This window comes from Camelus ferus, chromosome 10, assembly GCF_009834535.1.
Source record: "Camelus ferus isolate YT-003-E chromosome 10, BCGSAC_Cfer_1.0, whole genome shotgun sequence".
NCBI lineage: Eukaryota > Metazoa > Chordata > Mammalia > Artiodactyla > Camelidae > Camelus > Camelus ferus.
Genome location: NC_045705.1, coordinates 50,779,009 through 50,806,945, shown reverse-complemented (window position 1 = coordinate 50,806,945; position 27,937 = coordinate 50,779,009). Strand labels below are relative to the sequence as shown.

Here is a 27,937-nt window from a genome sequence, read left to right as displayed (position 1 = left end):
TATTTAGCAGCTATTTATTGAGTGTCTACTATGTGAGGCATTAGAGATGCTAGAGTGAACAAGACAACCAACATGAGGTGTTAGAGATACCAGAGTGAACAAGCCTTTGTGAAGCTTACAATCCACTGGGGGAGAAAAGCAGACAATATTTAAACGTCACAACTTGCAAGCATCTTATTGTTTAGATGCTATAAAGTAAATCAGTGGTGTATTAAGATTATTTATTTTGAGACTTTAACCATGAGAAGGAGACAGGTGTGCAAAAAGTTGAGGAAGAATAGTTTAAATAGACATAACAGCATATGTAAAACCTGAGATGAGGAAGGGCATGATGAAGAGACTGAAAGGGGGGCATTGTGTTTAGATCATCCTGAATGAGAAAAGAGTAGCATAAAATGAAATTAGGGGCTTTGTAAGAATAGAAGTTTGCATTTTATCCTAAGAATAATGCAATTTTATAAGTGGGTTTTGAAAGGTAAATAGAAAAGGAAACATTCCTTAACCAGATTATTCTAAATGTCATCTATTATACTTGAGAAATTAAAACTTTTTGCCTTTTCCATGTAAACATTAGCATCATTTGTCTGAAATTGAACAGGAATTACCTAAAGAAAAAATTATATACTACATTATTTCATTTGTAATTATGTATAGAACCAATGAAAGAAGTAAAAATAATACCCAAGATAGCCAGCATTGTTTCCCAAAGTGTGAGCCAGCACAACTTGCACCAGAATCACATTCCTATTAAAAAACGAATTCCCACAAATTAATCTGAATTTATGTGTTGGCACATGGGATTATGAATTTTAAGCAAGTATCTTAAGTGGTTTTTAGACTACAGAGTTTGAGAACTTGTATTATGTACCTGGTCTTTCATAACACTTTATCAGTATTGAAAACTTACGTTTAATTTTGTGACTTTAATTAACGTTACTGTCCATCGCTAAACTGTAAGCACTTACAAGAGTAAAGAGTATTCCGATTTTGCTCACAATTGCCTTTCTACCACTTTTGCCTGGTGAAGAAAGAGTCAAAATTGGATGGGTATATGAATGAGTAAATGAATGAACAAACAATAAAATGGATGAATGGCTCTGGGTTCACCTGATTAAAGTAAAAACCCTTTAAACATAATAGTGGGCTGCAAGCATCATCTTTCCAAAGCAATAGTGAAACCAAGTAAGACAAAAATGGAGACAATGTCTTAACTAAACAGTTTTACACAGTAAGGTCAATCAGTGATGGCAGTATTTTCCATCAGTTTTTAATGTAGGAAGAAAAAAATATTGCCTTAAAAATAGGAAGTGTAAGTTCACAAATGTAAAGAGTCAAATAGAAGAGAGAAGAAAGTCAATCTTATGTAACAAAAATACAGCTCCATTTCTGGGGACAAGAGTGGGGGATGAGTAGAGGTCAACAGGGACATACCAAGGCTTATACTTTTTTCTTTAAACTCATAATCACAAACCTTAGATGAGTATTGAATACTTCTAAGCAGTCTGACTATGATTTCTAGGAGGTTCAGTTCCCACTTGAGGGATGTTGTGTCCAGGGTATGCCATGTACCAGTGACATGACTAAGAGGGAAAATGTTTGATAGAAATTTGTGTACCCTGAGCTGTTGGTATTCTGGAGGCTAAGATTGAAGGGGACGGTTCAGAGAGGAGTGGGTTAGCATTTGGGACACATAGAAGCTTTGGCCTTTGTGGTGGCTCTACAAGGTATGCTGTCCTCCTGTGCTTAGGAAGATAGTTACTAGATACATGAATTACCAGTTTTTCTCCAAATTGGATTAAGATAACAAAAGATACATGTCTAGTTGGCTGTTTTCCCCTTACGTTTCCAGCTTAGCGGTGATGGAGCAATAGCTTATAATGCATTAATTTGAGTACATCCAAAGTTTAGAATGTTAACTTTTTTAAAAACCAAAAATGTCTTTAAAACATGCTGTGCATAGGGTGTATAATCTGAGGGATAATGAAGTATGGGTATTTCAAAATACCACTTAAGTTGTGTCTTTGAGCTTTGATGCAAATCATAAATATATGGATTTTATTGTTTGTTAGATAGTACAGTTACACATCAGACTAAAATGTTATATGTTTGTTTCTTTTTTCTCGGGTATCATATTCTTTTAGATGATGGATTTAGAAGAGGTAATACCCATGGATTGCTGTCGCCTTGTTAAATATGATGAGTTTCATGATTATCTTGAACGATCATATGAAGGAGAAGAAGATACTCCAATGGGACTTTTGCTAGGTGGCGTCAAGTCAACATACATGTTTGACCTGCTGTTGGAAACAAGAAGACCTGACCAGGTTTTCCAATCTTATAAACCTGGAGGTAAGAAATTTTATGGTATTTTGGGTTGTAATGGACTTTATTTTCTTAAGAAAGTCTGTTGTTTATAGAAATTAATTTAAATTTTTTTAACCTGTTCTTAAAATGTAGAATAATTTTGATAGGTTGGGATATAGTTAGCAACAAACTTGGAATTAAGTTCTAGATTACTTTAAAAAAAAAACCTACACACACAATTTAAGAAGCAGGCAACAAGACTTCTAGCTTACAGGCTTCAGTGGGATTTCTCTTCTCTAATACTGAATCATCCTCCTTCCCTCCCTCCCTCTTCCTCTGCGCCTGCTTCTCTCTTTTTATAAAGACTCTGGTCCAAAAAGTATATTCCCATCAAGTCTCAGAAGTAGAGTCTTCTTCAGCGTCTCGTTGAAGACACAATTTCATAACCCCATCACTGCCAACATTTAAAATTTTTCTCCATCCTTTCCATTTCTATAGATCCTAGGGACTTCAGCTTTTTCTATTTTCATTGAACCTACCACATTCCTCAGTATCTTGGGTTTTTCTTTGTTTGAGACTTTATAGAAAGCCAAATACTATGCCCCTAGCTTTGCCCAAAGTAGTCCCTAAAGACAGTTAGTTGGTCTTTCTTATGTCTGAAGTTTTATCGTAATCACTATATGTAAACTATAGCAAATGGGGAAACTTAAAATGTTTGAATAACTTTACAGAATTTTAGCTGTTGTTGTCTTGAACCTAGCTCCCTTACATTGGTTATTAATCAGAGTCCAGATTTAAGTTCTCCACTTTTATTCCTCAAAATTGAATTTACAAAACACTTCTACCCTTTCAAATTCTGTTCCTCTGTGGATCCTATACACCTCCTTTTTTTAATGAGGGTTCCTCTTTCCAAAGGAGAGTAAGTGTGGTATTCTTTCAAGGGTTCCTTCAGTCAGATGCTGCTCTATCTGTAAAGAGTCTCTTTGGAGGATTTTCTTGCAGATTATTTTTGAATTAGATTGCAAAAATTATGATGAAAGTATAACATGAGTCAGCAATAAAGCCACTTTTTAAAAAGAGAACTCTGTTACTGTGAACTGTAAAACTTACGAAGTAATCTCCTTTATTCATTAATAATCAAGACTAGATTAGTAACATAGGGGAAAAAACAGAGGATTGATGTATACTACACACATAAGAGATTAGAACAGTTAAGCTAGAGAACAACTATCTACTGAATGTGGTTTTTGAAGATCATTTATTTTTCTGGTGACTGAAAGTTTAATTATGCATGATCTCCTGAAAACAGGAGAGAAGATGGCATTAAATTGTAACATGAAGAATTAAATCAGAAAACAAACATGTAAACCAAAAGCTCTTTTGTCGAATTTTCCATAGGATATAGAGAATATTATTTTGAGGAGAGGAGGTCTTTGATTATGAACAAAGTCTTGAATTGTCCAGTGAAGTTTGTCAAAAGCAAGTAGGGCTGCTGTGTCCCCTGTAGTACTTGTCTTGCATTCTCTAGTTATTTATGTTTATTTACTGTTGTAGCTTTAGTTTGTATTTTGGAACTTCGGATATGTATTTTTATGTTTGATAAATTTGACAGCGGTGTTTGTTATGTTTTATAAGGAAACAAAGCGTGTATATTTAAGAATCACATTTTGCCTTTTGTCGTTTTTTAAAGAGATCTAAGAGAGCTTTATTAGCTTCATTTTTGCTTCTTTATGTTTGTAATGTGATAGACTGTGAAAGAGAAGTTTTAATATGCATGATACATTATGAAAGACATTTTTTTAATAACCTCCAATTGTGTTTTTATGTTTTTCAAATGTGACAGAAGTGATGGTGAAAGTTCACATTGTTGATCTAAAGGCAGAATCTGTAGCTGCTCCTATCACTGTTCGCGCTTACTTAAATCAAACAGTTACAGAGTTCAAACAGCTTATTTCAAAGGTAAGTTTTCAAACTTGTCAGTGAATATTATTGAGTGCCTACTGTGTACAAAGCACTGTGTGATAGTTATGAGTAAAATACAGGAATTGGCCAATATTTACCTCAAGGAGCCAATATTTATAGCTCGGAGACAGCTGCGGTTAGGAGAGAAGGATGCCTCAAATGGAAGAAACACGCTGACCTAAGTGTGGAGGTAAGAAAGTGTGAAGCTAGTACATGTAGCAGTGACGTGTGTGTTTGGCTGAATCATTGTTTACGTACCTGGAAATACAGCTTCACTCTATCTCATGGAGGGTTTTAAAATGTACACACAAAAGTTTGGACTCTGTTTAATGTAGGCAATAAGAAGTAGGTTGTTTTTCTAAGTACAGCAGTGGTAGGATGAGAGCTCTGCTATAGGGTGGTCATTCTGGCAGCACTAGACTGTGTTCCCAGTGGACTGAGGGAGGAGTCAAAAACATAGATGAGGAGGCTGTTGAAATAATGCAGGTGAAGGCATATAACCAGAATTAAGAGAAGTGGAGATTGCAGGAATGAATGTATAAATAGAATTGGCGGCACTTGTGATTGGTGAACACTGGAGCACGGCCAGAACACAGAGGACCTGAGGAGTTTCGCACTGGAGTGACCAGAAAGGTAGTGATATTCTATGTGAATAGAAGAATAAGGTTGGGGAGCAGATTTGACAGGGAGGGTGATGCATTAAATGTTGACCATATTGTGTGAGTTGGTGGTAAAGAGCATAGGCTCATTCAGAATTTTTGAGCTGGAAAAATATGATGAAAACATTCAGATTTCCTTGGACAAAAAAACTAATCCACTCCAGAGAAATGGTTATTATCCTTTCAGGGCTCCTGTACTCTATGGAACATAGGCAAAATTTTCCAGGGTTCTTAAACCTCACATTAAGATCCCTTGTGGTAGAAATTGTTCAGTGATCGCAGGTCAAGAAGTTGAGTCCAGTTTCCAGTAATTTCCAGTCATTCATTTTATGGTAGTCTTGTCTTTTACTTCATCTGGGGTTTTTTAATGCCTATCTTAACAGGGTTGTTGTGAACATGAGTAAAACAAATAAATGCTCTTTCTGTGAAAAAAAATTATGAACTATTATGTAGAAGTTGATTTTTAATTATTATGTTTAAAAAAAGCAGTGACTTCTAACACTTTTGCCAAAGTAATAATTGGAGGAAACAAGTAATATTGTGAAGGCATCGTTTATGATTAAATCACTCAAAGACTACATTAGTGTAATCACTTTGTATTACAGCTTAATCTAGAATATGAGCACTGAGGTTGAATACAAAAAAAAAACCCAAGAAACCACATGCATTTCATCACCTGAAGAAGCTGATCATTATAACTGAAAAATTGTGCTCTGCACTGGAAATTGACACAACATCGTAAAATGACTATAACTCAATTAAAAAAAAAGAAAGAAAGAAAGAAAAAAGAAGCTGATTATTTTGGGTAGGGCGGGCAGAATATGTCTGTAGAGAATAAAGACAGTCAGAAAACAGGATGCCAAGAACTGTAGTGTTTAAAGTATTCCTAGGTTTCCTAAGGACTAGTTATTATGGCAAAACAAATCATATTTTGTAAAATTTAAATTGTTTTTACCTGCTCATTTCATGAGAAATTTCTAAAATGACACCAAAATTAAGGACATTAAATGCTAGAATAAGTTTAAAGTTTACCTATTAATTTAATCTCATTGTACACAGAAGAAAATTGATTTAGTAAAAGAATAGTTTCAGAGCATACATTTGTAAGTGATACTCTGTTCTCCTGATGTACAGCATAATTAATGGATGGGACTAATAAGTTTTCCCATAGATTCTTTAAAAATTTGTTAACCTCTACTAAGATTATTTTTCTCTTAATTTTCTTTCTGCTGTTTTTAAGAACTCAGCAGTGTCTTATTTTCCCATATTTCCAAGTCAAGCAGAATTATTCTTGAAAGAGTACTTTTTAATCAGATTACTTTAATTGTAGGCCATCCATTTACCTGCTGAAACAATGAGAATTGTGCTGGAACGCTGCTACAATGATTTGCGTCTTCTCACTGTGCCCAATAAAACCCTGAAAGCTGAAGGTTTTTTTAGAAGTAACAAGGTATGTTTTTTATTTTTTCATTACTAGTTTTCTATGCTACAAATAGTAAATGAAATTAAATTTAATATTATAAGCCTGGCCTCTAGAACTATTCACCACCTGAATAATATTCACCAGTCTGAAATTTACTTTTTAAATCCTCACATCCTCCCAGTACCTTCCTTTGTAGTCAGGTCAAATCGAGCTGCTTTCTGTCCTCTGAATCGGTCTTGCTGATTCTCCTCTTTGCCTTGTTTATGTGCTGCCCTCACCTGCAGTATTGTTCTCCCTCTCCCTGCATTTTTTTTTTTTTCAAGCCCCAGATCCGTCCTGCCTCTTTGGTGGAGCCTTTTTGACTAGTTCTGGTCACAATGATTATGTCCTCTGGATTTTGTTCATTCTTGAGCTTCTCCCATAAAGCAGTATTCGTGGTGAAAGTCTGAAGCATGCCTAGTATAGAGAAAATTATCTTGGATTCACCCAACATTATCTCCTTTGCCTACTCTTTTATCTATGTAAGAAAAGAGAAAGTTCATGTTGATCTTTTTGTTTCATCTCTTGGTTTCATTATGTGTTTTGTCATTTATTATTTTCCTGTGTTTTTGTTCCTAATGCCATGGGTTCATTCTGAATAAATTGCATCCAAAATTTTCCTTGTTTACCATCTTTTATTTATCACTATTTCCAGTCTCATTCATCTTAGTGCAGTCTGGTCTTTTATCTCATTTAACCTTTTTTGGTATTGTTTTATTAATTCTAATGTGTAATTTTTATTTACTTCTAGTTTCTTCTAATACTTGTGTGTGATATTTGTAACATTAAAATCTCGAATCTACCCTATTTTAGGGTAAGGAGTGGGAGGGAACTTTTTTTTTAAATGGTTAACTGATAGTCCTGATTTACAACATGTATGTAATCTTTTCATGCAAAATTCAAAATGCTACTCCTAATAGCCAGATTTATGTATATGCATTTCATTAAAAAAAAAAAACTATTAAGAGGAAATTTCAAACATAAAGAAGTACAGAGAATGTTGTAATGAAGCCTTATGTACTTATCACCCAACTTGTATAATTATCAAGTCTTGTTTCATGTATATTTAACCAACTACTTCCTCCAGATTTTTTGGAAAACATTCCCAGCATCATATCATTTCATCTATAAAAAACTCTGAATGTATATTTCTAAAAGATGAGAACTCTTTTTAAAAACATAACCACAGTTACATTATTACACCTTTAAAAATTAACAGAAATGCCTTAATGTCAAACAGTGTCTAGTCAATGTTCAAATTTCCCTGATTATCTTAAAAATTTTTTTTCAATAAGATTTGTTTTTAAAAAAATTTTTTTCCAATAAGATTTGTTTGTTCAAGTCAGGATCCAAATAAAGTTCATAATATCTCTAGTTTGTTTTAATCTAAAGATTCCCCTACGTGTTTTTTGTTTCCTTACAGTTTATTTCCTATAGAATCAAGTTATTTGTCCATTAGATTTTTTATTTAATCTGGATTTTGGTGTTGCATTCCCAACATGTTTTTATACGTATTCCAACAAACTGAATATCTGTGTACGTGTGTGTCTGTGTGTGTGTGATCTGTCTCAGCACAATTTTTTTTATGGCTAATTGCAAAGACATAAACATAATGTTTATTTTATTTAGTCTCCAAAAGCAATGCATGTGTCCCTTAGAAACACTATCATTTCAGATTTCATAACTTATTGTGCACTATCTTATATTGATGTGATATTAATCTTGTGATGAATGAGAATGTCACCAAAATTAATGATGTAATAAAATTCTTTGACTTACTCTTTAGGTGTTTGTTGAAAGTTCTGAGACTTTGGATTACCAGATGGCCTTTACAGACTCTCATTTATGGAAACTCCTGGATCGGCATGCAAATACAATCAGATTATTTGTTTTGTTACCTGAACAATCCCCAGGATCTTATTCCAAAAGGACAGCATACCAGAAAGCTGGGGGTGATTCTGGTAATGTGGATGATGACTGTGAAAGAGTCAAAGGACCTGCAGGGAGCCTTAAGTCTGTGGAAGCTATTCTAGAAGAAAGCACTGAAAAACTCAAAAGCTTGTCGCTACAGCAGCAGCAGGAGGGAGATAATGGGGACAGCAGCAAAAGTACTGAAACAAGTGACTTTGAGAACATTGAATCACCTCTCAACGAGAGGGACTCTTCAGCATCGGTGGATAATAGAGAACTTGAGCAGCATATTCATACTTCTGATCCTGAAAATTTTCAGTCTGAGGAACGATCAGACTCAGATGTGAATAATGACAGGAGTACAAGTTCAGTGGACAGTGATATTCTTAGCTCCAGTCATAGTAGTGACACTTTGTGCAATGCAGATAATGCTCAGATCCCTTTGGCTAATGGACTTGACTCTCACAGCATCACAAGTAGCAGAAGAACTAAAGCAAATGAAGGGAAAAAGGAGACTTGGGATACAGCTGAAGAAGACTCCGGAACTGATAGTGAATATGATGAGAGTGGCAAGAGTAGGGGAGAACTGCAGTACATGTATTTCAAAGCAGAACCCTATGCTGCAGATGAAGGTTCTGGGGAAGGACACAAATGTATGTACTCGAAAAGAAAAAGGCCCCTTGAAACATCCTCAATTTTTTTATCAGTTTATTTACATTTTTAGTTAAGAAAATCAGCTAAAAGTTAGGTACTTTGTTCTAAGACTACTTGTAACTTCCTGAATTACAAGATTATTCTGTGTCACCTCTGCTTTCCTTTTTGATGCTGTTGTGAGTGGTGTTCTTAGACCTATGCATTAGACCTATGACAATAATGATGTCAGAACTCTGGTGAGATAATTTTTTTTTAAAAAAAGAAAGAAAAGAATTAAGAATTTTTTTAAAGGAAAGGATTATAACAGTACTAAGTAAAAAAAGAGAGAGAGAGAGAGAAATAGTTTAAAAATTAACTAATATAGCAAAAAAAAAAAAAGGCCAGACACTTTGTAAAATTTTATATTCAGTGCCCAGAAAAATTTTTATTTTTGCATCCCCTCCTTTCTTCCATCACCTAATGTAAATAGTGCCCTTCCTACACCCCCTAAAAAGTCTGTAACTAACTGGGAATGTCAGAGAAAGGAAAGGGTCTTTTCTTCCCCCCAAGTTTCTTTGAAGGAAGCTCTAGACAAGAGATGAACTAGAAATTCCAAATTATATTATCTCAGAAAGATGAGAGATCTCTCAGTTTGGGCATTTGGGACAAGCAACAAGAAAAACTTACCAACATTGTGTGAAATTTAAAATAAAAGAATTCATAAAATACCAGACTAGAACCAGCCAGAGAGTTAGCAGGACAACCAGGTTGAAGATACAAAATCTTCAAGTACAGAAGGGAAATAGCTGAAAACCTAAATACTTTGCATTAGTCTTTAACAAGACAAATATTAATATTACCCCTTAATATTTTTATATTTTAGTTTTCACTTTTTTTGTTCTCACTTGAAGCTTCTCTGAAATTAAGAAAGCAAACATTGATATCCTCATTCGATCGATAAGAAAACTGAAACTCATAAAGAATGAATGACTTGCCCCAAAATACATACATAGCTAGTAAGTTGTATAACCATTCCTACAAATTGAGGCTTCTGATTGAGTGCACTTGCCTCCATTACTTCTGGAAGAGGGTCCCACTCTTCAGATGAGTCCATTTACCCACCCACACAATTATTATTTCCTGACTCCATAGTATTCGCCAGGCCTGTGTGTTTGTTAGATGTGGAGACGGCTGAGTACAGCCTTACGCTGCGTCCCATGGGGAGAAGGTGCATATACAGCCACTGTAAGAGTTAAATGCTGTGATGCCTGGAGTCTCAAAATTGGGTCTTTTAAAAAGAAGTGGTAGAAATTATGAAATCAGTTGTAAAAATACATAAATCTGTGTTTTTAATTAATTAGGTCCAAATAACAATGTAATTATTTGACATCCATACCTACATCTTGCAGAAACTGAAGTGGGAAAATGTGGATTGGTGGGCTAAAATGGAGATAGAGAAAGTCTCTTATAGTAATGCTTTAAATTGCTATGGAGTTTTTTCTTATAACTCATTAACTTACGTTATCTCATTTTAGTTCTCAACAGTTGTGTAAAATTGATATTGTTAGACATTTTTCACTGATGAAGAAACTGGCTCAAACAGGTTAAATAATTTTCCTGAGGTCACACAGTTAATAGGTCACACTGCTGGGATCAGATTCAGGAATTCTGATTGTAAGCTTAGTACTCATTCTTCACCCTGCTATAGCTGCTACCACTGTTAACTTACTTTCCTCACATGAGAGTAATGGAAAGATAGCTAGTAGCTACTGTGCTTTCTTACCATACTTAACCCTTCAAGGACATTGGCATTGGAGAAATTAAAGATAGCTTCTCTTTAGGAAAAGGTTAGAAATTTATTTTAAGGGGTTTGTTTAAAATGATGTGCTGAAAACTTGACTACATGATAGTCTCAACCTTAAGAAGGGTTCAGTGGAAATACTTAGAATTATAGTCTGAAGGGTCTCATTTCCATCTTAGAATGGCCAGTGAAATCTTTACAAAGGAAATTGCTGGCTATTTTAACCTTTTTGGAAATTCATCGTGGGCTACTTTACTAGCATTCCATTGAAGTAGTAAACATGAGATGCAGAGAAATCATTTACTACAATTTATTGGGCTTTTAAAAGACATAGAGAAGGTTTGTTTGAAAATAAAAGGTGAAAACCCTGAAAATACCTTTTCATGTTTATAAAACTGGCTTACGGGTACGGGGTGGGGATGATAGCCAGCAGCCACCAGTTTCAGGAGTCTCTACTAAAACTGCTTCATCACAGTTCCACAGGAATCTGAGATAGGTGCCTGGGAAACATGGATGATAAGTAATAATACAGGTTCTTCATAGTGCTGAAGTGGCAAAGTATCACAGGTAAACAAAGACTTTGATATCTGAAGAGTGGTACAATCTGTACAGTGCAGGCAACTCATTTAGGTAGTAACCAAACAACACTTTAAATGGTGGTCTTTAAGCAATTCATTATATTCCAGGAATTGTTTCAGGGAGTTAATTATAGACCTTTCTCTGAAAATGCTGTCCCAGTGTGACCTTGTTGTAGTCTGTAGGCACTGGGGTATAAAGAGGAAGGCCATGGTAATAAAAATGGTACTGTATTTGTACTTTCTTTGTACAATTTTGGTTACCACCTCTTTCAAGAAATACATAAAAGAAAGGAAAAAAAAAAGAAAAGCCTTTGAGGCTATTTTGAGGTTGCACTGTGAAGAGACTGAACTCTTCAGTTTGAAGCGGTAGATAGGAAAAATTCTATGATGGTATTCTCTAAAACTACAAAATAATTACAGCTCATCAATTCAGCTAACACTTTGCCAGTACTCTGCTAAGCATTTTACATATATTGACCCAAAAACATACTGAGGTATAAACACTGTTATCGTCATTTTAGAATAGATATAATTGAAGTACAGAGATGTTAAGAAGTCAAAGTCACAAATCTAACATGTGAGGAGGTACCAGGACTTCATTCAGGCCAGGCCACCTGACTCCAGAACCACTGGGTCCTAATCACCATATTGGATTATATCAGTAACCAGTAAACATTTATGTCTTCCTATGCTACATCACTACTAGAAGTTATGAGAGAAACTAAAATGGCAGTGATCGCTTATATTTGACAATACTTTAGAATTTACTGCATATGTCATAACAGTAATCAATGAGACTGGTGTAATGATCCCATGAGAAAACTAGGGCTCAGAGAGGTTGGATGACTGACTGACTGACAGCCATTTATCAGACTCAAGTGGCAAAACTGAAATCCAGACATAGGCTTCTCATTTCTAACCAAGTAATTTCCTCATTACGCCATTCTTTCAAGAAATTTAGTACCTCACTGGATTGCATAAATAGAGGCTTGTTTACCAAGAGCTAGATTGTTAACATTTAGAGGCATACATTAAAGCTTAGAAATGAACGTTTTAAACAAAAGAAATGCCTCAAATGGTATATATGGTAAATAAAGTCTATCACCATTTATGTTTTCTGCTAATGCATACTTGTCACATTTTCTATAGTGAACGTGTATTTTATAACCAGAAAAACAGTAAATGGGCCTTATTTGAAAAATCAATTTAGAAAAATTGATCTACCTAAGAATTGAGATAACCTGAGAATGTAAGCTAGGAGTGTTTTAGGGTTTCATCCTGGACCTTTGATATAAATTTCACAGAAAACCAGTCTGCCCTCGAGGGAGCCTTAGAGCTGCATAGAGACCGTGGGCCTGAGGCAGCATGGCATCTCTTGTATTCTGCACTGCCTTATTATGAGAGAGAGAGAGAGTGAGGTTTTTGCTCTTTACTAGAAGATGAAGACCAGAGTAAACAGAAATATTCCAGAATTAACCTCATTAGTGGCTTATATAATAAAGGACAAAAGATTAAAATAGTAAGCATTAGGGAAAAATAAAGCTCCTTGAAGAAAGTCTGATTAAAATGCCAAGAGAGTGTAAATTGAAGCCTGGAAGAGGTGGGAGTTTCTGATCCATTTAGATACTATTCCTGTTACAGTCCAACCACATGATAAAACAGACGTCTTCATATGCTAGTCTTGACATTTTTGTCTAGTAGAAATCCCAGAACTGGATTTACTAACAGTTTTTGAGGCAGTTACTACATATATTACATGGCACTATTCTAAAGCATGTTAAACATATTACCTCATTGAATTCAGTGAGATGCCATGAGGTAGGTGCTGTTATCTCCATTTTTCAAATGAAGAAATGGAGGTACAGGGCTGGTGGCTTGCTCTGTGTCTCATAGCTAGTGAGGAAGAAGAGGCAGGTAACCAGAGCCCACACTGGTTGCTGTATAGAACTAGAAAGGTATGTATTTGAAAAGAATTCCTAGAAGTTTGGTTTTGAATTCAGCAGCCAAAATAAATAAGCAGATAAGCACTTGAATATCTCAGAACATTTAAAGCTAGCATATATTCAGCATTCGTGTTTTTTGTCCATTCAATGTAGTATATTAGCTAAAACTCATATAACTAAAAAGGGGTACCCTTTTCCAGCTTACAGAATAATAAAAAGTACATGATCTGTTTTAGCTACAGTCCAGGAGGTTTCTTTTACATTTTTGTTTCTGTTCGTTTTGTTTTTGTGCTTAGGGTTGATGGTGCATGTTGATAAAAGAATTACTCTGGCTGCTTTCAAACAACATTTAGAGCCCTTTGTTGGAGTTTTGTCCTCTCACTTCAAGGTCTTTCGCGTGTACGCCAGCAATCAAGAGTTTGAGAGCGTCCGGCTGAATGAGACACTTTCGTCATTTTCAGATGACAATAAGGTTGATTAAAATAATTCTGAATAATTAGAATCTGCTTTAAATCATAAATTTGAGAACATCTTGCACTACTTCAAGTAAGGTGAAATAGACACCCTAAAAGGGTAAATTGAATTGTGATGGTTAGTGGTTATTAGCTTTTCTGTTACTGTTTTCTCCACTTACCTAGGAAACATCTGTTAAAAGTTAGCTGTGTCAGTTATGTTCTAGGTGCTGGGGAATCAGAGGTAAAAGATACACCCCTTCTCAAAGAGCCCATAATTATAGAGAATGTGAGGGAAAAACTAAACAATTGGGGTGAGAATGGGTAGTTTATTCTGTTGGGACATCTAAAAAAAGTGTTTTTAATTTATAGATTACCATTAGACTGGGAAGAGCGCTTAAAAAAGGAGAATACAGAGTTAAAGTGTACCAGCTTCTAGTCAATGAACAAGAGGTAAGCAATGTACTGAAGAGAACTGTAAGGTCACTTTGGGTAGTTGTTAAAACCATACAGTGCACAGATTTTATTACTAGTCACTTGTCTTTCTCTCTCTAAAGCAGGGGTTGGCAGGCTTTTTTAAGGAAATGTTTTAGTTGTGCAAGCCATACTATCTCTGTTGCACGTACTCACTCCTGCCACTAAAAGTCTCATTTACAAAAACAGGCACCAGATGAATGTGACCCTCAGGCCATTTTGTCATCTTGCTGGTCTAAAGTATTGCTACAGATGCTGGAGTGACAGCCTTTTCCTGCTTTTACAAGGGGATTTGTTTGTGCTTGTTTTCTGGGAACGATCATATATGCTATAGAAGGATAGGAGTTGACCTGTAGAGTATATGGTATTTTTTTGTTCACAGAGCCATTTTTAGTATTTAACGAGTATTTATCATGTGTTCCTTTTTTCATCTTTTTTTTTTTTGAGGAGGAAGGTAATTAGGCTTATTTATTTATTTATTTTTAATGGAGGTACTGGGGGTTGAACCCAGGACCTCATACATGGTTGGCACACAATCTACCACTGAGCTATACCCTCCCCCATTAGTGTTTCTTTGTGCTCTAAGTGCTTGCAAGTAGTAACTCCTTTAATCCTCATCAGTTAACCCTGTCATATAAGTACTGTTATTCCCACTTTATAGATTAAGAAACTGAGGCACAGAGAAGTAACTTGCCCAAGGTCATATAACTTATAAATGGTAGATTAAGGATCTAAACAGGCTGTGCATTTTGGAGAGTAATAAAATATCTTAGTTCCTGTGATATATAGGGTTGTAGCAAATACCCAAGAATAAGGTAAAGACTATTTTTAAGATATTTATAACATCTTATTCAGGACCTAGACACATGAAAAACAAATAGCAAATGAGGAGATAAAGTTTGCAGTTTTCAGAGAAGGCCTTTATTTGCTTAACCAATATTTTATTAGGCTTTAATCATATCTCTTATGTAATCTGTTACACTCGTTTTGACTTAAATCCTCTGAGTTTGGAGTTGGTGGACACCATGTCTCTTTTGAGATAATTAGTGAATGTATTTGGAGAATTAGTATGCATTTCCTTCACTTTAGTCCATAAGGGTCATTCTTTTTACTTCAAAATTATGATCATTGTATTAAAAGAAGGGAAATAGGAATATATTATCTCTTTTAACCTTCACAAAATTTCTGTTAGGAAGACACTGTCCCCAGTTTACAGATGAGAAAACTGAGGCACAGAAATGTTGTAAGTAGACTTGCTCAAGGTAGCAGGGTTAGTAAGTAGTGGAGCCAAGATTTAAACCTAGGGAGATAGACTCTTAAACCTAGTGCAATAATTGTCACTCTATAGAGTATAAATAAAACATCTTGTTAATCCTTATTTGAATGTGTGATTCAAGCTCTAATTATTTTTGTTTATATTCTTAGCCATGCAAGTTCCTGCTAGATGCTGTGTTTGCTAAAGGAATGACTGTACGGCAATCAAAAGAGGAGTTAATTCCTCAGCTCAGGGAGCAGTGTGGTTTAGAGCTCAGTATTGACAGGTAAAGTAAAACTAGTGTCATCAGCACTTTGAAGAAAGACTGTATGGTCAGTTGGTATGAACTGGTGTAATTTTCTAAAATGAGAAGAATTAAAAATTCCTGTACTATTCAAAAATAGTACTGTAGATTAATATAATAGAACTAAGCAGAAGTATTAGAATTTGGACTTCCTCTGCAGGATACCAGATTTGATGTCTTAAGAGCATTTCATTATATTTTCCCAAAATTTTGATGAGTAACCACTTGACTTTTATATTTGAATGTAGTTAATTTTTCCTTGATGCCAGATTAATGTCATTTTTTTTAAGTGAAGAATTTCAAAGTTAGTAGTTTAAAATGTCTTATCACATTTGTAGGTTTCGTCTAAGGAAAAAAACATGGAAGAATCCTGGCACTGTCTTCTTGGATTATCATATTTATGAAGAAGATATTAATATTTCCAGCAACTGGGAGGTTTTCCTTGAAGTTCTTGATGGTATTATCTATATTTTTGTGGGGAAATATCAGTTAGAAATTCTCAGAATAATAGAAGCCTGTAGTTTTTATCAAATAATGAGTTTCTTCTTTCTTTCCTCTGGATCCCATTTGCCTTTTAAATATTTCTTCTTTTCTATAATTTTGAGAATATGAATTCCTTCTTACAGGGAAGTTGCAATTTCAAAGTTGTGTTTTTAGTACTTCTTAAAGAAAGTAAAAGTTTCTTAGCCATGTTTATTAGTCTCTTTTTTCATTATGACTTACTTTGTTTTGTGCTATAAATAATTTCAGAGATTTTTATAACAATAATTATATTAGTTTTCTAGGCTGCCACAAAGTACTACAAACTGAGTGGCTTAAACAACAGAAATTTACTGTCTCACAGTTTCAGAGTGTAGAAGTCTGAGATCAGAGTGCTGTCAGGGTTGGTTCCTTCTGTGGGTTGAGACAGAGAACCTGTCCCATGCCTCTCTCCTGGCTCCTGGCGGTTTGTCGTCAGGCTCCGGTGTTCGTCGACTTGTAGATGCATCCTCCTGATCTCTGCCTTCATCTTCACATGCTGTTCTCCCTGTGGGTTTTCCTATCTGTGTCCCAATTTCCCGTATTATGATATAAGGACACTAGTCATGTTGGATTAGTACCCACCTTAATGACTTCATTTTAACTTGAATACCACTGTAACAACCCTATTTCCAAATAAGGCCACCTTCTGAGGTACTAGGGGTCAGGACTTCAACAGCTCTTTTGCAGGGGGACACCACTCAACCCGTACCAGTGTAACAGTGACCTAGAAGAGCAGTTGTGTTTGTCACACCTCCTGGTTTTTATCAACAGTGGCACATTTGATGTAATGTTTTTTGGAGGAGTTAGGGGAGAAGTTGGCTTTGGGGGAGATATCAAGGGAAACAACTGGTTCTATATTCTTTTGTGTCATAGTGCTGTTGCTTAGAAAGATTTTTATTTTCCTTTTTCTATAAAAATTAAAATATCTTAAGTTCTGGATGTTTTTATGTAAGATGATGATAGTTTTCAGAGGGCTCAATAATACTAATACCTCACTTATTTCAGGCTATTTCAGGTCTAATTTGCTTTAAATTTTCAGTGTTTGAAATTCTGATTAATTGACACGTTAACTGGGGAGACAAGGAACAAACAGGACACCGTCTAGATGATTTGTAGGCAAGTGCTCCAGATTGTAATTCCTTCTCTGACGCCTGGGGCCTTAGAGAATAATCACTGTTCTGGGTAGGCCAGTGAGAGATGAAGGAGTCACCCTTATTAGGAAGGATTGAGTATATTAGCAGAGATGGATTAGCCAGAACATGTCACTTGTTGGTTGGTGCCTGCATCAGTATCATTTCAGTATATATTTTAGCATCAAAATACTTGAATAAGAAGTAAGTCATTGGATTAAATCCAAGAAACATTTATGGACCTGTAACTTGCCAGACATTGCTGATCCCTGGTGCTCCAGAAATGAATATAGACCAGCGATTGCCCCCCAGGTGCACAGTCAGTGGGAGAACCAGAGCTGCAAACCTGTAATTCCAAAATGATAGGTACTGAGGACCAAATCAGTACGGTTGGCTCCTGTGTACATTAAAGAGAAAGGTGACAGTTAAGCTGGGTTTTGAATAATCAGTAAATTTGGGAGTAAATGAAAAGAGAAGAATTAATGATAGCTTGAGTGAAATAAAGGAGATAAAGTGAAGATGATTTGATAATGATTTTCACACAGGAATCAGAAGGGAGTGATAAGAATAATGCTTAAAGTAAATCTTTTTGTTTAGTCAGGCAGTACAAGAAGAGGCAAATTATGAACTTGTGGAGTAAATAGAATGACAGCCTAATCTTGCGTATTCTCAGGGGTGGAGAAGATGAAATCCATGTCACAACTTGCAGTTTTGTCCAGACGGTGGAGGCCTTCACAGATGAAGCTGGATCCCTTCCAGGAGATTGTGTTGGAAAGCAGTAGTGTTGATGAGTTGCGAGAGAAGGTAAGCTCATTTTAAACAAAATGAACTAATACAAGTTTTTCGCCATGTTGCGTAAGAGATACTCTAGGCAGCGATTGCCAAACACTGAAGCAGCAACCTCTCTCTCTTTGTCTCTGTCATACCTTGTGCCGCACTATTGCTTCTGCTGCTGATGCTTTGAAAAATGACACTGGCTTCTGGCCATCCAGAAGTGGACCCTCACTTTCTGTGACTTGCATCAACTTTGTCCTAAGTAGTTAGGATTAGTTAGACTTACTAGAGTAAATTGCTGTATGTATTTTAAAAAACAAATGAGGTAGAATTGAGTAGGGAATCCAGATGAAGGTCTTTTTTGCATTTTAAATGTGGGAATTCTGAGGATCTCTGGGGAAAAGGTGAATTATTTATAAGTGGTACTAGGACAATTGGCATTTTGGCAAAAAAATCTATTTGCATATTTCACACCAAACACAAAAATAAATTCTAAATGTATTAAATTTATATCTAAAAATACAATAAAATGATAAATGTTTTAGGCTTTTAGAAATATTGAAAATATTTTTATAATCCCAGAGAGGGAAGGATATTTATAATACCAAAAGCCAAAAACAAAAAAGATGGACAACATAAAAGTTTAAACTAGTGCACAGCCAGAAAAAAAAATTTTTTTAAGCAACCTATGAACCAAACTAAAAAAAGAAGGAAAAATTATTTGAAAATATGTGAAACATGATGTCCATAATTTAAAAGGAGCTACAAATTAATAAGCTAGACAGTCTAATTTTAAAATAAAGAACATGAATAGGCCGTTAATAGAAGAAGAAATACAAGTTAAAACAATAGCATTTTTAAACTCTTAAATTGGTAAAAATTTAGAAAATCAGAAAATACCTAGAGTCATCAAGGTTTGGGTAGAACAGGCAATATCATGCACCTTTGATAAGTGGTTAAATTGATATAATATTTTCAGGGGTAGTTTGGCTTTGTTTATCAGCATTTCAGATGTGCAGTTCCACATCTAAGAATTCAGTAGTTTTGAATATATGATTTCAATTCATATAGTTTATATATGCATAGGGAAAAGGTCTGGAAGGAATATACTAAATTGATATCTCTGAGACATAGCATTTGCAGGTGGACAGAAGAGAGTGTTCCCTTCCTGCTTTTTAAAAACATTTTATATCAAACATATTATTTCTTTGAAAAAATAAAGCTGTTTTTGTGTTTATATGGCAAAAGGAAAATAACTTGTCTAAGCAAATTTATTTTTTTAATGAACTCATGTAGATTGTTTCCTTTTACAGCTTTGTGAAATCAGTGGAATTCCTTTGGAAGATATTGAATTTGCCAAGGTAAGGCCCTGAGAACGTTTGCGTCTGGGTGCTAGGGCTCAGTAAACACGGCTAATGGTATGATTTATTCATTCATTCATTTCTCCTTAGGGTAGAGGAACTTTTCCCTGCGATATTTCTGTCCTTGATATTCATCAGGATTTGGACTGGAATCCTAAAGTTTCTACCCTGAATGTCTGGCCCCTTTATATCTGTGATGATGGTGCAGTCATATTTTATAGGTAACATTCACAGTGTTTTGGTTATTCCTAGTGATGTAGCATTTTTGTTGTTCCTATATTTCTTTTTTTCATAAATAGCTTTATTATTGTTATGATATACAGCAGCCCATATGTGTAGTAGAAATATAGTGAGAGCCACATGTTACATTTTGAAATTTCTAGGAGCCACATTTTAAAAAATAAAAAGGTGAAGGTAATTTTAATAAAATATCTCTAACCTAGTACATCTAAAATATCATTACAACATGTAATCAATATAAAAATCATTGTTAAGATATTTTACATTCTTTTTCTTGTAAGTTAGAAATATTGTGTGTATATTACAGTTGCAGCCCATCTCAATTTGGATCAGACATGTCTCAGGCATTCAGTAGGCAAGTGTGCCTAGTGGCTACCGTACTGGACATTACAGATACAGAGGAAAAAGGATAGTCATTGGAGCCTGACAAATATGGGTTCAGATTTAGCTTTGTTATTTACCTAGGTCCTCATCTGTAAAATGACAATGATGTCAACTTCGCAGGATTTTATGAGAGTTAGGCTATTGCATTTTAAAAAAACTGGTATAGTACCTGCTAAAAATAGATGTTCATTAATGATAGCCGTTATTATACTAATAGTAACATGGAAATTATTCTGTGCCATTTTTAGAAGTGTGTACTATGTTAATACAACAAGCACATTAGAAATAGATGAGGTTATTTAACTTCAGTGGTGACAATTAGATTTCATTTTCTCACTGAGAAGCATTACGGCATTTAAGCATAAATTAAAGGAGGCAGATGACTAGACTGGTCTAATATGTATTAATATTTTAAATGTAGGGATAAAACAGAAGAATTAATGGAGTTGACAGATGAGCAAAGAAATGAACTGATGAAAAAAGAAAGCAGTCGACTCCAGAAGACGGGTCATCGTGTAACATACTCACCTCGGAAAGAGAAAGCACTAAAAATATATCTGGATGGAGCACCAAATAAAGATCTGACTCAAGACTGACTCTGCTAGTGTAGCATTTTCGCTGGGGGATTTTTGGTTTTAAATGGGTCACTGCTACTGTGTAGTGCCATTACGGCCGGACGTGGTTAGGGGTAACCCAGTGACACCAGCACTGATTGGACTGCCCTTCACCAATCAGAAGCTCAGTGCCCAATGGGCCACTGTTTTGACTTGGAATCATGTTGTGCACTATAGTCAAATGTACTGTAAAGTGAAAAGGGATGTGCAAAGAAATAAAAACAAAAAGCAAAACCTGCTACTAGAAAAGGGGGAAGGGGAATGAGTAAACTTTTCTTGCGGACAGATGTGCACATAGCCGCTAGTAAAACCAGCCTCAAACAGGATGCTCATAGCTTAATAATAAAAGCTGTGCAAAGGCCATAAATGAATGAATTTTCTGTTTATTTCACTGATACACACATTACCTCATTGACAATTCAAAAGTAAATGCAACGTGTGTTGACTCTTGGAAAGCAGCAAAAACAGGAGCTGAAGAAAGAAATTCTTAGAACCAGCTGTAACCCAGTAAAGAATTGTGAAGTTGTGTTTTTATTTAGTTTCATTTTTCGCGGAGTATTAAAAACATGATTCTGGAACATCAAAACGTTTCCCTAGACTGCTCCTAGCAGGTGGCAGCTCAAATTGCTGCAGTATTGTAATTATAACTGTACGTAAGTTATGGATGTAGAGAATACGTTTTACTCGTTCGTTCAGCATGTAAATAAAATTGATCCTATTGAGTTATCATAATTGCAGTCCAGCTATTTCCCATGGATATTCCTTTCACAGATCATTCATGACGTACATCTGTGTACACTGAAAAGTATAGCAGTCCGTGTAAATGTAATCCTCAGTGAGGTTCCTCAGTGCTGAGTCCCACACGATTGGATTTGCCCTTGTTAATGAGGTTTTTCTTTTCAGCGGCTTTGAGTTTTTTCCTTTTGTACATTTATTTTTGAAGATTTACTTCAAGTTTGAATCTTCTAGAACCCTTATAAGTCTCACCTTAATTTTTGGAGTTGATATGTAGTTACATGTAGTTTAACTTTGGGGAAGCGTCTTAACATCGTGTTGAATAAACTTGCTAGTATGTCAGTTCATGGCACAGGCTAACGCAGTCAACATGATCTCATTGCAGAGTCTGTTAGGATCGGCAAGTTTTTGCTTTGCTAAATACACCTATTCAATGAACACAATTCTACGTAAATTTTGAAAATACCATCTAATTTATAAAAATAAAAAGGTTTTGGTAAAACTTTTTCATGCCAGATGCTGTTTACAACAATGAACATGCCAATAAAACATTTGTTCATTCTGTTGTGTTATTTTAGTCATTAAACTTTTGTGGATGAAGAGCCTGGGTTCAGAAGAGATCTGTTTTCTTTAATACAACATTTTGCAACATGTGTTGAATATCTCATTTCTATGATTATGTTTACAGTAAAATTCTCATAAGAGAGATGAAAAGATGTTAATACTTAACCATTGGAGGATCCTGTCAGTATTTCAAAATCAAGTTTTGACCCATTTTTCCTTTTAAGAAAGAATTAGAAAATATCATTAGCAAATGTGGCTGCAGTGTGAATGTAATGACTGAGATTTCATAGTATCTTAAAAGTCTCTACAAGTTTTCTAAGGTTTTTTCTGGCTATTTTTTATTCCGTGTAAACTGTAGCATTCTGCTAAATTTGAGAAAGTACTGTTCTGAGTTAGCATTAGTGAAACTGGTGGTGTTCTCAGAGAACTTGAAGCATTTGTGATGAGTTGTCTTTCGGATCACTTAGATTTTCTGGTGTAACGTGGTAGCTCTTTGGTTCTGATACAGGCCTGCTCAGCTTGGGATGTAGGGGTTAGTAAGTGCGGTTTCTGCTTTCTAAGACGGTCTCTGTGGAGCAGAGGAGGCCAATTTGTAAACAAAACGGGCTTTGAGCCTTGTTTGGTTTAGTGTTCCTATAATAGCAAATGGTAGAATCCTCATACCTGCTCCTCATTCTGTGCCTTCTGCCCTGTTTTGTTGTTCATGTTTGCTGCTTCTAATTGCAGGCGTATTATGAATACCAAGAGTAAAGAAAGTATATATTTCATCATAGAAAAGAAAAAGTTAAAGTTTCTTGCTTTTCAGTGTCTAGAGAAAACACAATGTTGTACTTTAATAGTTTCAGTAAAAGGGTGTTGAACTTCTCAAAGTAGCTTTGTGGCAACGGGAATGGTGATTTGCAGAAAGGAGGTTAATGTGCCAGCCTTCCCCAGATTCAGAGAATCAAGTGAGCACCTCTAAGCCGAGAGGCAGAGCACTAACTGTGGATCAAGCGCCCCAAGCCCAGGGGCACTGGGACCTGGTGATCACTCATCTGCTGAATCTTCTGAGGCTGAGGCAGGCCATGATCAATTGTGACCCTGCTCCCTTTGGGTCATGCCAAGATTTTGAAGAGTTTTTACTGTGGAGCAGATGAGTTTGTGTCACCCAGGCGTGCCCTGTGAGAACCAAGTACCTACATTTCTGAGGCAGGTGCGAAGGTCAGGGGTGCATGCATTCTGGCCAGAGAAGCAAGAGCTCCGGTTTCAGGACCATACCTTATTTGTTTAGCTGGTCTGTACAGTGTTTGTTTGGCTGATCTGTACAGGTTTGCTAGAGGAACATCTGCTTTTCAAACTAAGCAGTGTAAGTAAAGAGTAGTAGCCATGAGTAGATAAAAATAGTGAGAGAAGGAGCCCTACACGACTACAGTGCTTGGTGATCTCTTTTGTAGTGGAATGGAAAGTACTTTAAAATTCTGAGGAAACGTGGGTGAGCTGTGCCACAGCTAGAAAACAGTCAAGCTACTGGTTGCCAGGCTGCACTGTTAAGAATGGTATCTAGGCTGAGAGAGGAGAGAGCTGCCCCAACATGGCCCCAAGATGAGGCGTGCACAGCATCAGAGCACTGCAGCGTGATCACTAAATCTGGAAGTGGCCTGTGAGTGTATGGCACACACAGAACCTTTCATTCTGGTTCACTTGCTAATATCTCCTTTTCAAATGGCTGCTATAGTTCTCCCTGTGAATTTTGTCCCTTTGTTTAGCAACAAGAGACTAACCAACTCTTGCACTTATGACTAGCAAATTGTAGTCAAGAATATATGGAAGAGATCATGTGAATTAGCAAGTTTTTGTTTGCTAAATGAAAGTATTCCATTAAACAATTATGTGTAATTTTTGCAAAACAGAATCAGTATTTTGGTCACTAGCAGTCAGAAGCCTTACAAGGCCACAAGTCTTTAAGTCAAATGCAAAATTGTGTGTGGGTATAGTTATCTAGAGGGCTAGTAAATTTTTTTTTAATCAGGTTTGCAAAGGGGTTCGTGGGCCAAATAAAGCTTGTAGCCACCTAGGCTTAGTGTTCAAGATGCTCCTTCAATGTCGTTTATGTGGGGAAAGGGGCGCTGTGATACTCTGATTAGATGTAGTGTTAATTTTCAAAACTTGGCTTTCAGAAACAAGAACACTTGACAAAACTGAGAGTGCATTAAATCATGTGTGACCATTTAGAGAAGGATGAAACAATCACTAGGGGCCAAGCGAGGCGGGCAAAAAAGCACTGGGGAGGGATGCTCTGCCCCTTCCCCGAGATGGCACCACCACCTTCCTCCCGTCACCTGCTAACCTGCCCAGGAGAAGCTGATCTTCTGATTGGTCCGAGTCTGGGAATTTACCAGGCTGGGGAATTATTGGTGGACCCAATAGTCTTGCTTAAACGTAGGTTCCATGCTCCCCTTCTGCTTTCTTTCCTCCCAGCCTGCCCCTTCCTCCGGTATAGAAGGCACACTTAATGTTCAGCATTTTGCAATGTTTAAAGTAACCTGTTTAAGAAGTATCACCTTGTTGAGATACAAATATGCAGTGGTTCTGTTTTTCTAGTAACTCTGCCAACTGTGTTTTGGCGAATGCTGTTTCCCACTGGAAGCAAACTCTCTTCAAGCTCTTGTGCAACCCTATAACTTTTAATTCACTTTGCATTATTCAAACAATCTGATCTTGTTAAGTTTTTCAGTCATTTGATTTCAGAGCTCTTCCCCCCACCACCCACAGTGCCTACTGGATGTGCTTGGAGAAGGTAGAAGGCTGTGGTCAGAGATCTCCCCACTGGCTCTTTCTGCACCAGCTCTATGAATGATGGAAGAGGTAAGGAAGAAGGGAAAAGAGCAGCTTCCTGCTGGGTGGTGGTGGTGAGGTTACTGTCCCCCTTTACCTGATCACCATTAACTCATAGAAGGTAAACACCCTACAGGTCCTAACAGCCAAGCACTCAGCTCCTAACAGCATTGGTGGTCCCTTATAAAACTTGACTATCCTTTCCTAATTTCCTGCTGGTGAGAGACATTCCTGTGAAATGTGTACCACTTTATGCCAGGCTGCACTGGCCCCTGCCAAGTCTTCAGCCCTTAGTTTCCTGTTTCTTCCATGCCTGTACGTCTGGAGTTGTGGGTGCAATAGTAATCCATCTTCTTTGCCTCTGCCTTCCCCTGCCTCGCTACTCCATCCAGTCATCCGTTCCTGATGCTCCTCCTGTATTAGTCCTGCAGTTTCTACACAGTCATCCCCTCTTTGAAATGTCAATAGCTCCCATACAAAGTTTATGAGTATTTCTCTAGAAGTTCCTCCTGTAGGTTTTAGCCAAAGGAAAAAGTCTAGTTTCCCCCCTCCCCACTTTAGAATAAGTCTAATTCCCACCCTACTCCACCCCCCAGGAAAATAACCTGTCTTCCAAACCCTGATCTCCCAAAAGGGGACTTCTTACGACTTCTCTTTATATAGGGCAACTGAGCTGCTGCTGCTGCAGGCCCACCTCTTAGCAAGCCCTGCATGGAGGTGCCCAGCTGCACAGCTGCTGGCTCTCTGGCCTTAGAAACCCAGTCTGGCTACTAAAACAATCTCTAATGGAGTTGCACCTCCTGACTACCTGAGGACGCACAGCCCACAGGACTACTGACTGCCCTTGGTCCCACTCTTCCCCCCACCGCAGCCGCCCCCTGGCTTCCCTCCAGCGCTCATCCTTCTGCCTGCACCCCTTTCTCCCGACTGTGGCAAAAGCCCAAAGAACCAGAGTCTGGAGAAGCCAGACCCTGGGAGGGGTAACGAGAGGGAGCAGGAACAGAACAGGAAGAGGGGACCCTGGGGGGAGTCGGCAGCCATTATTTTTGTCCCATCGCACTCCTCTTCTGGTTCAGTCTAAGGCTATGTGGGTGGACGGGACCGCCACTCATCTGTGCGGAAGGTGGGGCCCAGACTCTGAGCCAGCACCACACGCCCAAACACTTCATTTTCTAATCTTGCTTTCCCACTGAGGGTGAGAAAAGGGGTGGGTTAGGATTCATAAAGCTGCACTTTGTTCCCCTTTTGACTGTTGTTTCTGGTTTCAACTTTATCGTGTTAATGGTTTATTTTAGAAGGAGTCCGGAAGTTGACAGCAGGACTACTTCCCTCCTCAACACCATCGAGGACTCAGACGTTTATCCTGTGGTAAGTAGTACAGTGGCCCTTCAAAGATGCCCATGTCCTAAACCCCAGACCCTATGACTATTTACCTTAAATGGCAAAAGCGACTGCAGATGTGATGGTTAAGGATTTTGATGTGGGAAGCTTATTCTGGATCATCTATGAAACCTTAGAAGTGGAAAACTTCCCAGCTGCAGTGAGATGGCACCAAAAGACCCTGTTACTGCTAGCTTTGAAGGTGAAGGGGGCATGAGCCAAGGAACGGGAGCAACCTCTAGAAGCTAGAAAGGACAAGGGTATGGTTTCTCCCCCAGAGCCTCCAAGAGGAAGAAGCCCTGCTGACAGCCTTGACCTTCATAGCATGACCCCAGGGTGGGCTGCAGCACCAATGTCACATCCACAACACCTGTGCTCAAGGGCAGGCAGCCCGGGAAGGGGTGGAGGGTGGGGACATACTTTCTGGTATGCCTCTTTCTTTTGGTCACTCAGGTAAAAAAAAAAAAATCTTTCCCAGAAGCTCTTTGGCAGCCTTCCGCCTTACATTTCCTGGGCCAGAAGTGGGTCACATGGCCATCTCTAGCTCAAGGGGGGCTAGGAAAGCAAGTGTCCAGCTTTTCCAGCCTCTGTGATGGTGGGAGGACAGGGGAAGATGGCTGGGGTTAGCTGTGGCTTCCTTGGCAGGAACCCGGGGTTCCGGGAAGGGCAGGCAGGAAGATTGTAGTACCAAACCCATGTAACCCTTACCACGCTCCTAGAGTCATGAGGCAAGGAGGCGTACCAGCTACTCTACGTGTGACTTTAAGCCAAGAATTTTGCCAAGCCTCTCATGTTCTTCCATTTTTGTGACTATGATGACAAAGTGGAGCAAAATAACATACCTGTATATAAGCTCCATGAAGAAGGGACCTCGTTTTATCTCATGTACCACTGTCTCCCTGGCACCTAATATAGGGCCTGACATATGGTAGGTACTAATAATAAAAAAAATTTTTTAATGGAGTTACTGGGGATTGAACCCAGGACCTTGTGCATGCTAAGCATGCACTCTACCAACGAGTTATTTTCTTCCCCCCTTAATACATTTTTTTAAAAGTAATATTTAGCCTTTTCTCCAAATACTTGCTCAAATTTAACTGGCCTTCCAGCCACTGTGAATTACTTGCAGTTTCCCCTAGGTACCATCCCTCCCTGCCCCTCCCTCTGCCTGTGACCCAGAATACCCTTTCCTAGTCCTTCTGGTCCTCCTGATAAACTATCAAGCATCTTCACAAGCCAGTTCCCATGCCAGCTCTCCCAGGCCACATGCTCCTTTGAGGCTCCCATAACACTCTGTTCAGATATTGGGGTGACTCCTTTCTTTCTGTGCTGCATTTAGTGTATCTCCCTCACTCAGCTGTGGGGACCCTAACTGGATCCACTTGGCGCCCCCAGCCCCGCCCCACACGTATCATGGCACCTGGTCCTGAGCAGGCTCTCATCAAGCATCTGTTGAGTAATAAGGCTGCAGGGTGGTCCTGATGATTTTTGACACTGAAAAGAGAACAGCTCTATATTCGGTCTTTATCACTTTTTTTTTTTATATCCAGGGCATACTGTACTAGATACTGTTTTTTGCTTCTAGCTCTATTACATAATCTTTTTGAGTCTCCATTTCTTCATCAATGAAAATACTCAAAGAGTCAATGAAGACTGAGTTAACACGGGCAGACTGCCTGAC

General features: G+C 37.5%; 1 protein-coding gene and 1 long non-coding RNA gene across 3 annotated transcripts in view; one reads left to right on the top strand and one right to left on the bottom strand.

The window, feature by feature from the left end:
- USP47 (ubiquitin specific peptidase 47) overlaps positions 1–22,100 on the top strand; it is a 113,424-nt gene extending 91,324 nt beyond the window's left edge. For both annotated transcript variants that reach the window (XM_032489013.1, XM_032489014.1), the window contains 12 exons: positions 2,142–2,349; positions 4,148–4,263; positions 6,256–6,375; positions 8,174–8,951; positions 13,550–13,725; positions 14,078–14,158; positions 15,605–15,720; positions 16,077–16,195; positions 18,064–18,194; positions 19,478–19,525; positions 19,616–19,746; positions 20,571–22,100. In XM_032489013.1, coding sequence (XP_032344904.1) covers positions 2,142–2,349; positions 4,148–4,263; positions 6,256–6,375; positions 8,174–8,951; positions 13,550–13,725; positions 14,078–14,158; positions 15,605–15,720; positions 16,077–16,195; positions 18,064–18,194; positions 19,478–19,525; positions 19,616–19,746; positions 20,571–20,745 — 2,199 coding nt within the window. In that variant the 3' untranslated portion in view covers positions 20,746–22,100. The remainder of the gene's footprint in view (positions 1–2,141; positions 2,350–4,147; positions 4,264–6,255; positions 6,376–8,173; positions 8,952–13,549; positions 13,726–14,077; positions 14,159–15,604; positions 15,721–16,076; positions 16,196–18,063; positions 18,195–19,477; positions 19,526–19,615; positions 19,747–20,570) is intronic.
- On the bottom strand, positions 32–14,101 carry LOC116666441. The gene is made up of 3 exons (XR_004323291.1): positions 14,091–14,101; positions 9,661–9,664; positions 32–125 (listed from the first exon to the last, which is right to left on the bottom strand). It is a non-coding gene; the product is annotated as an uncharacterized LOC116666441 (long non-coding RNA).
- Positions 22,101–27,937: the final 5,837 nt, after the last annotated feature.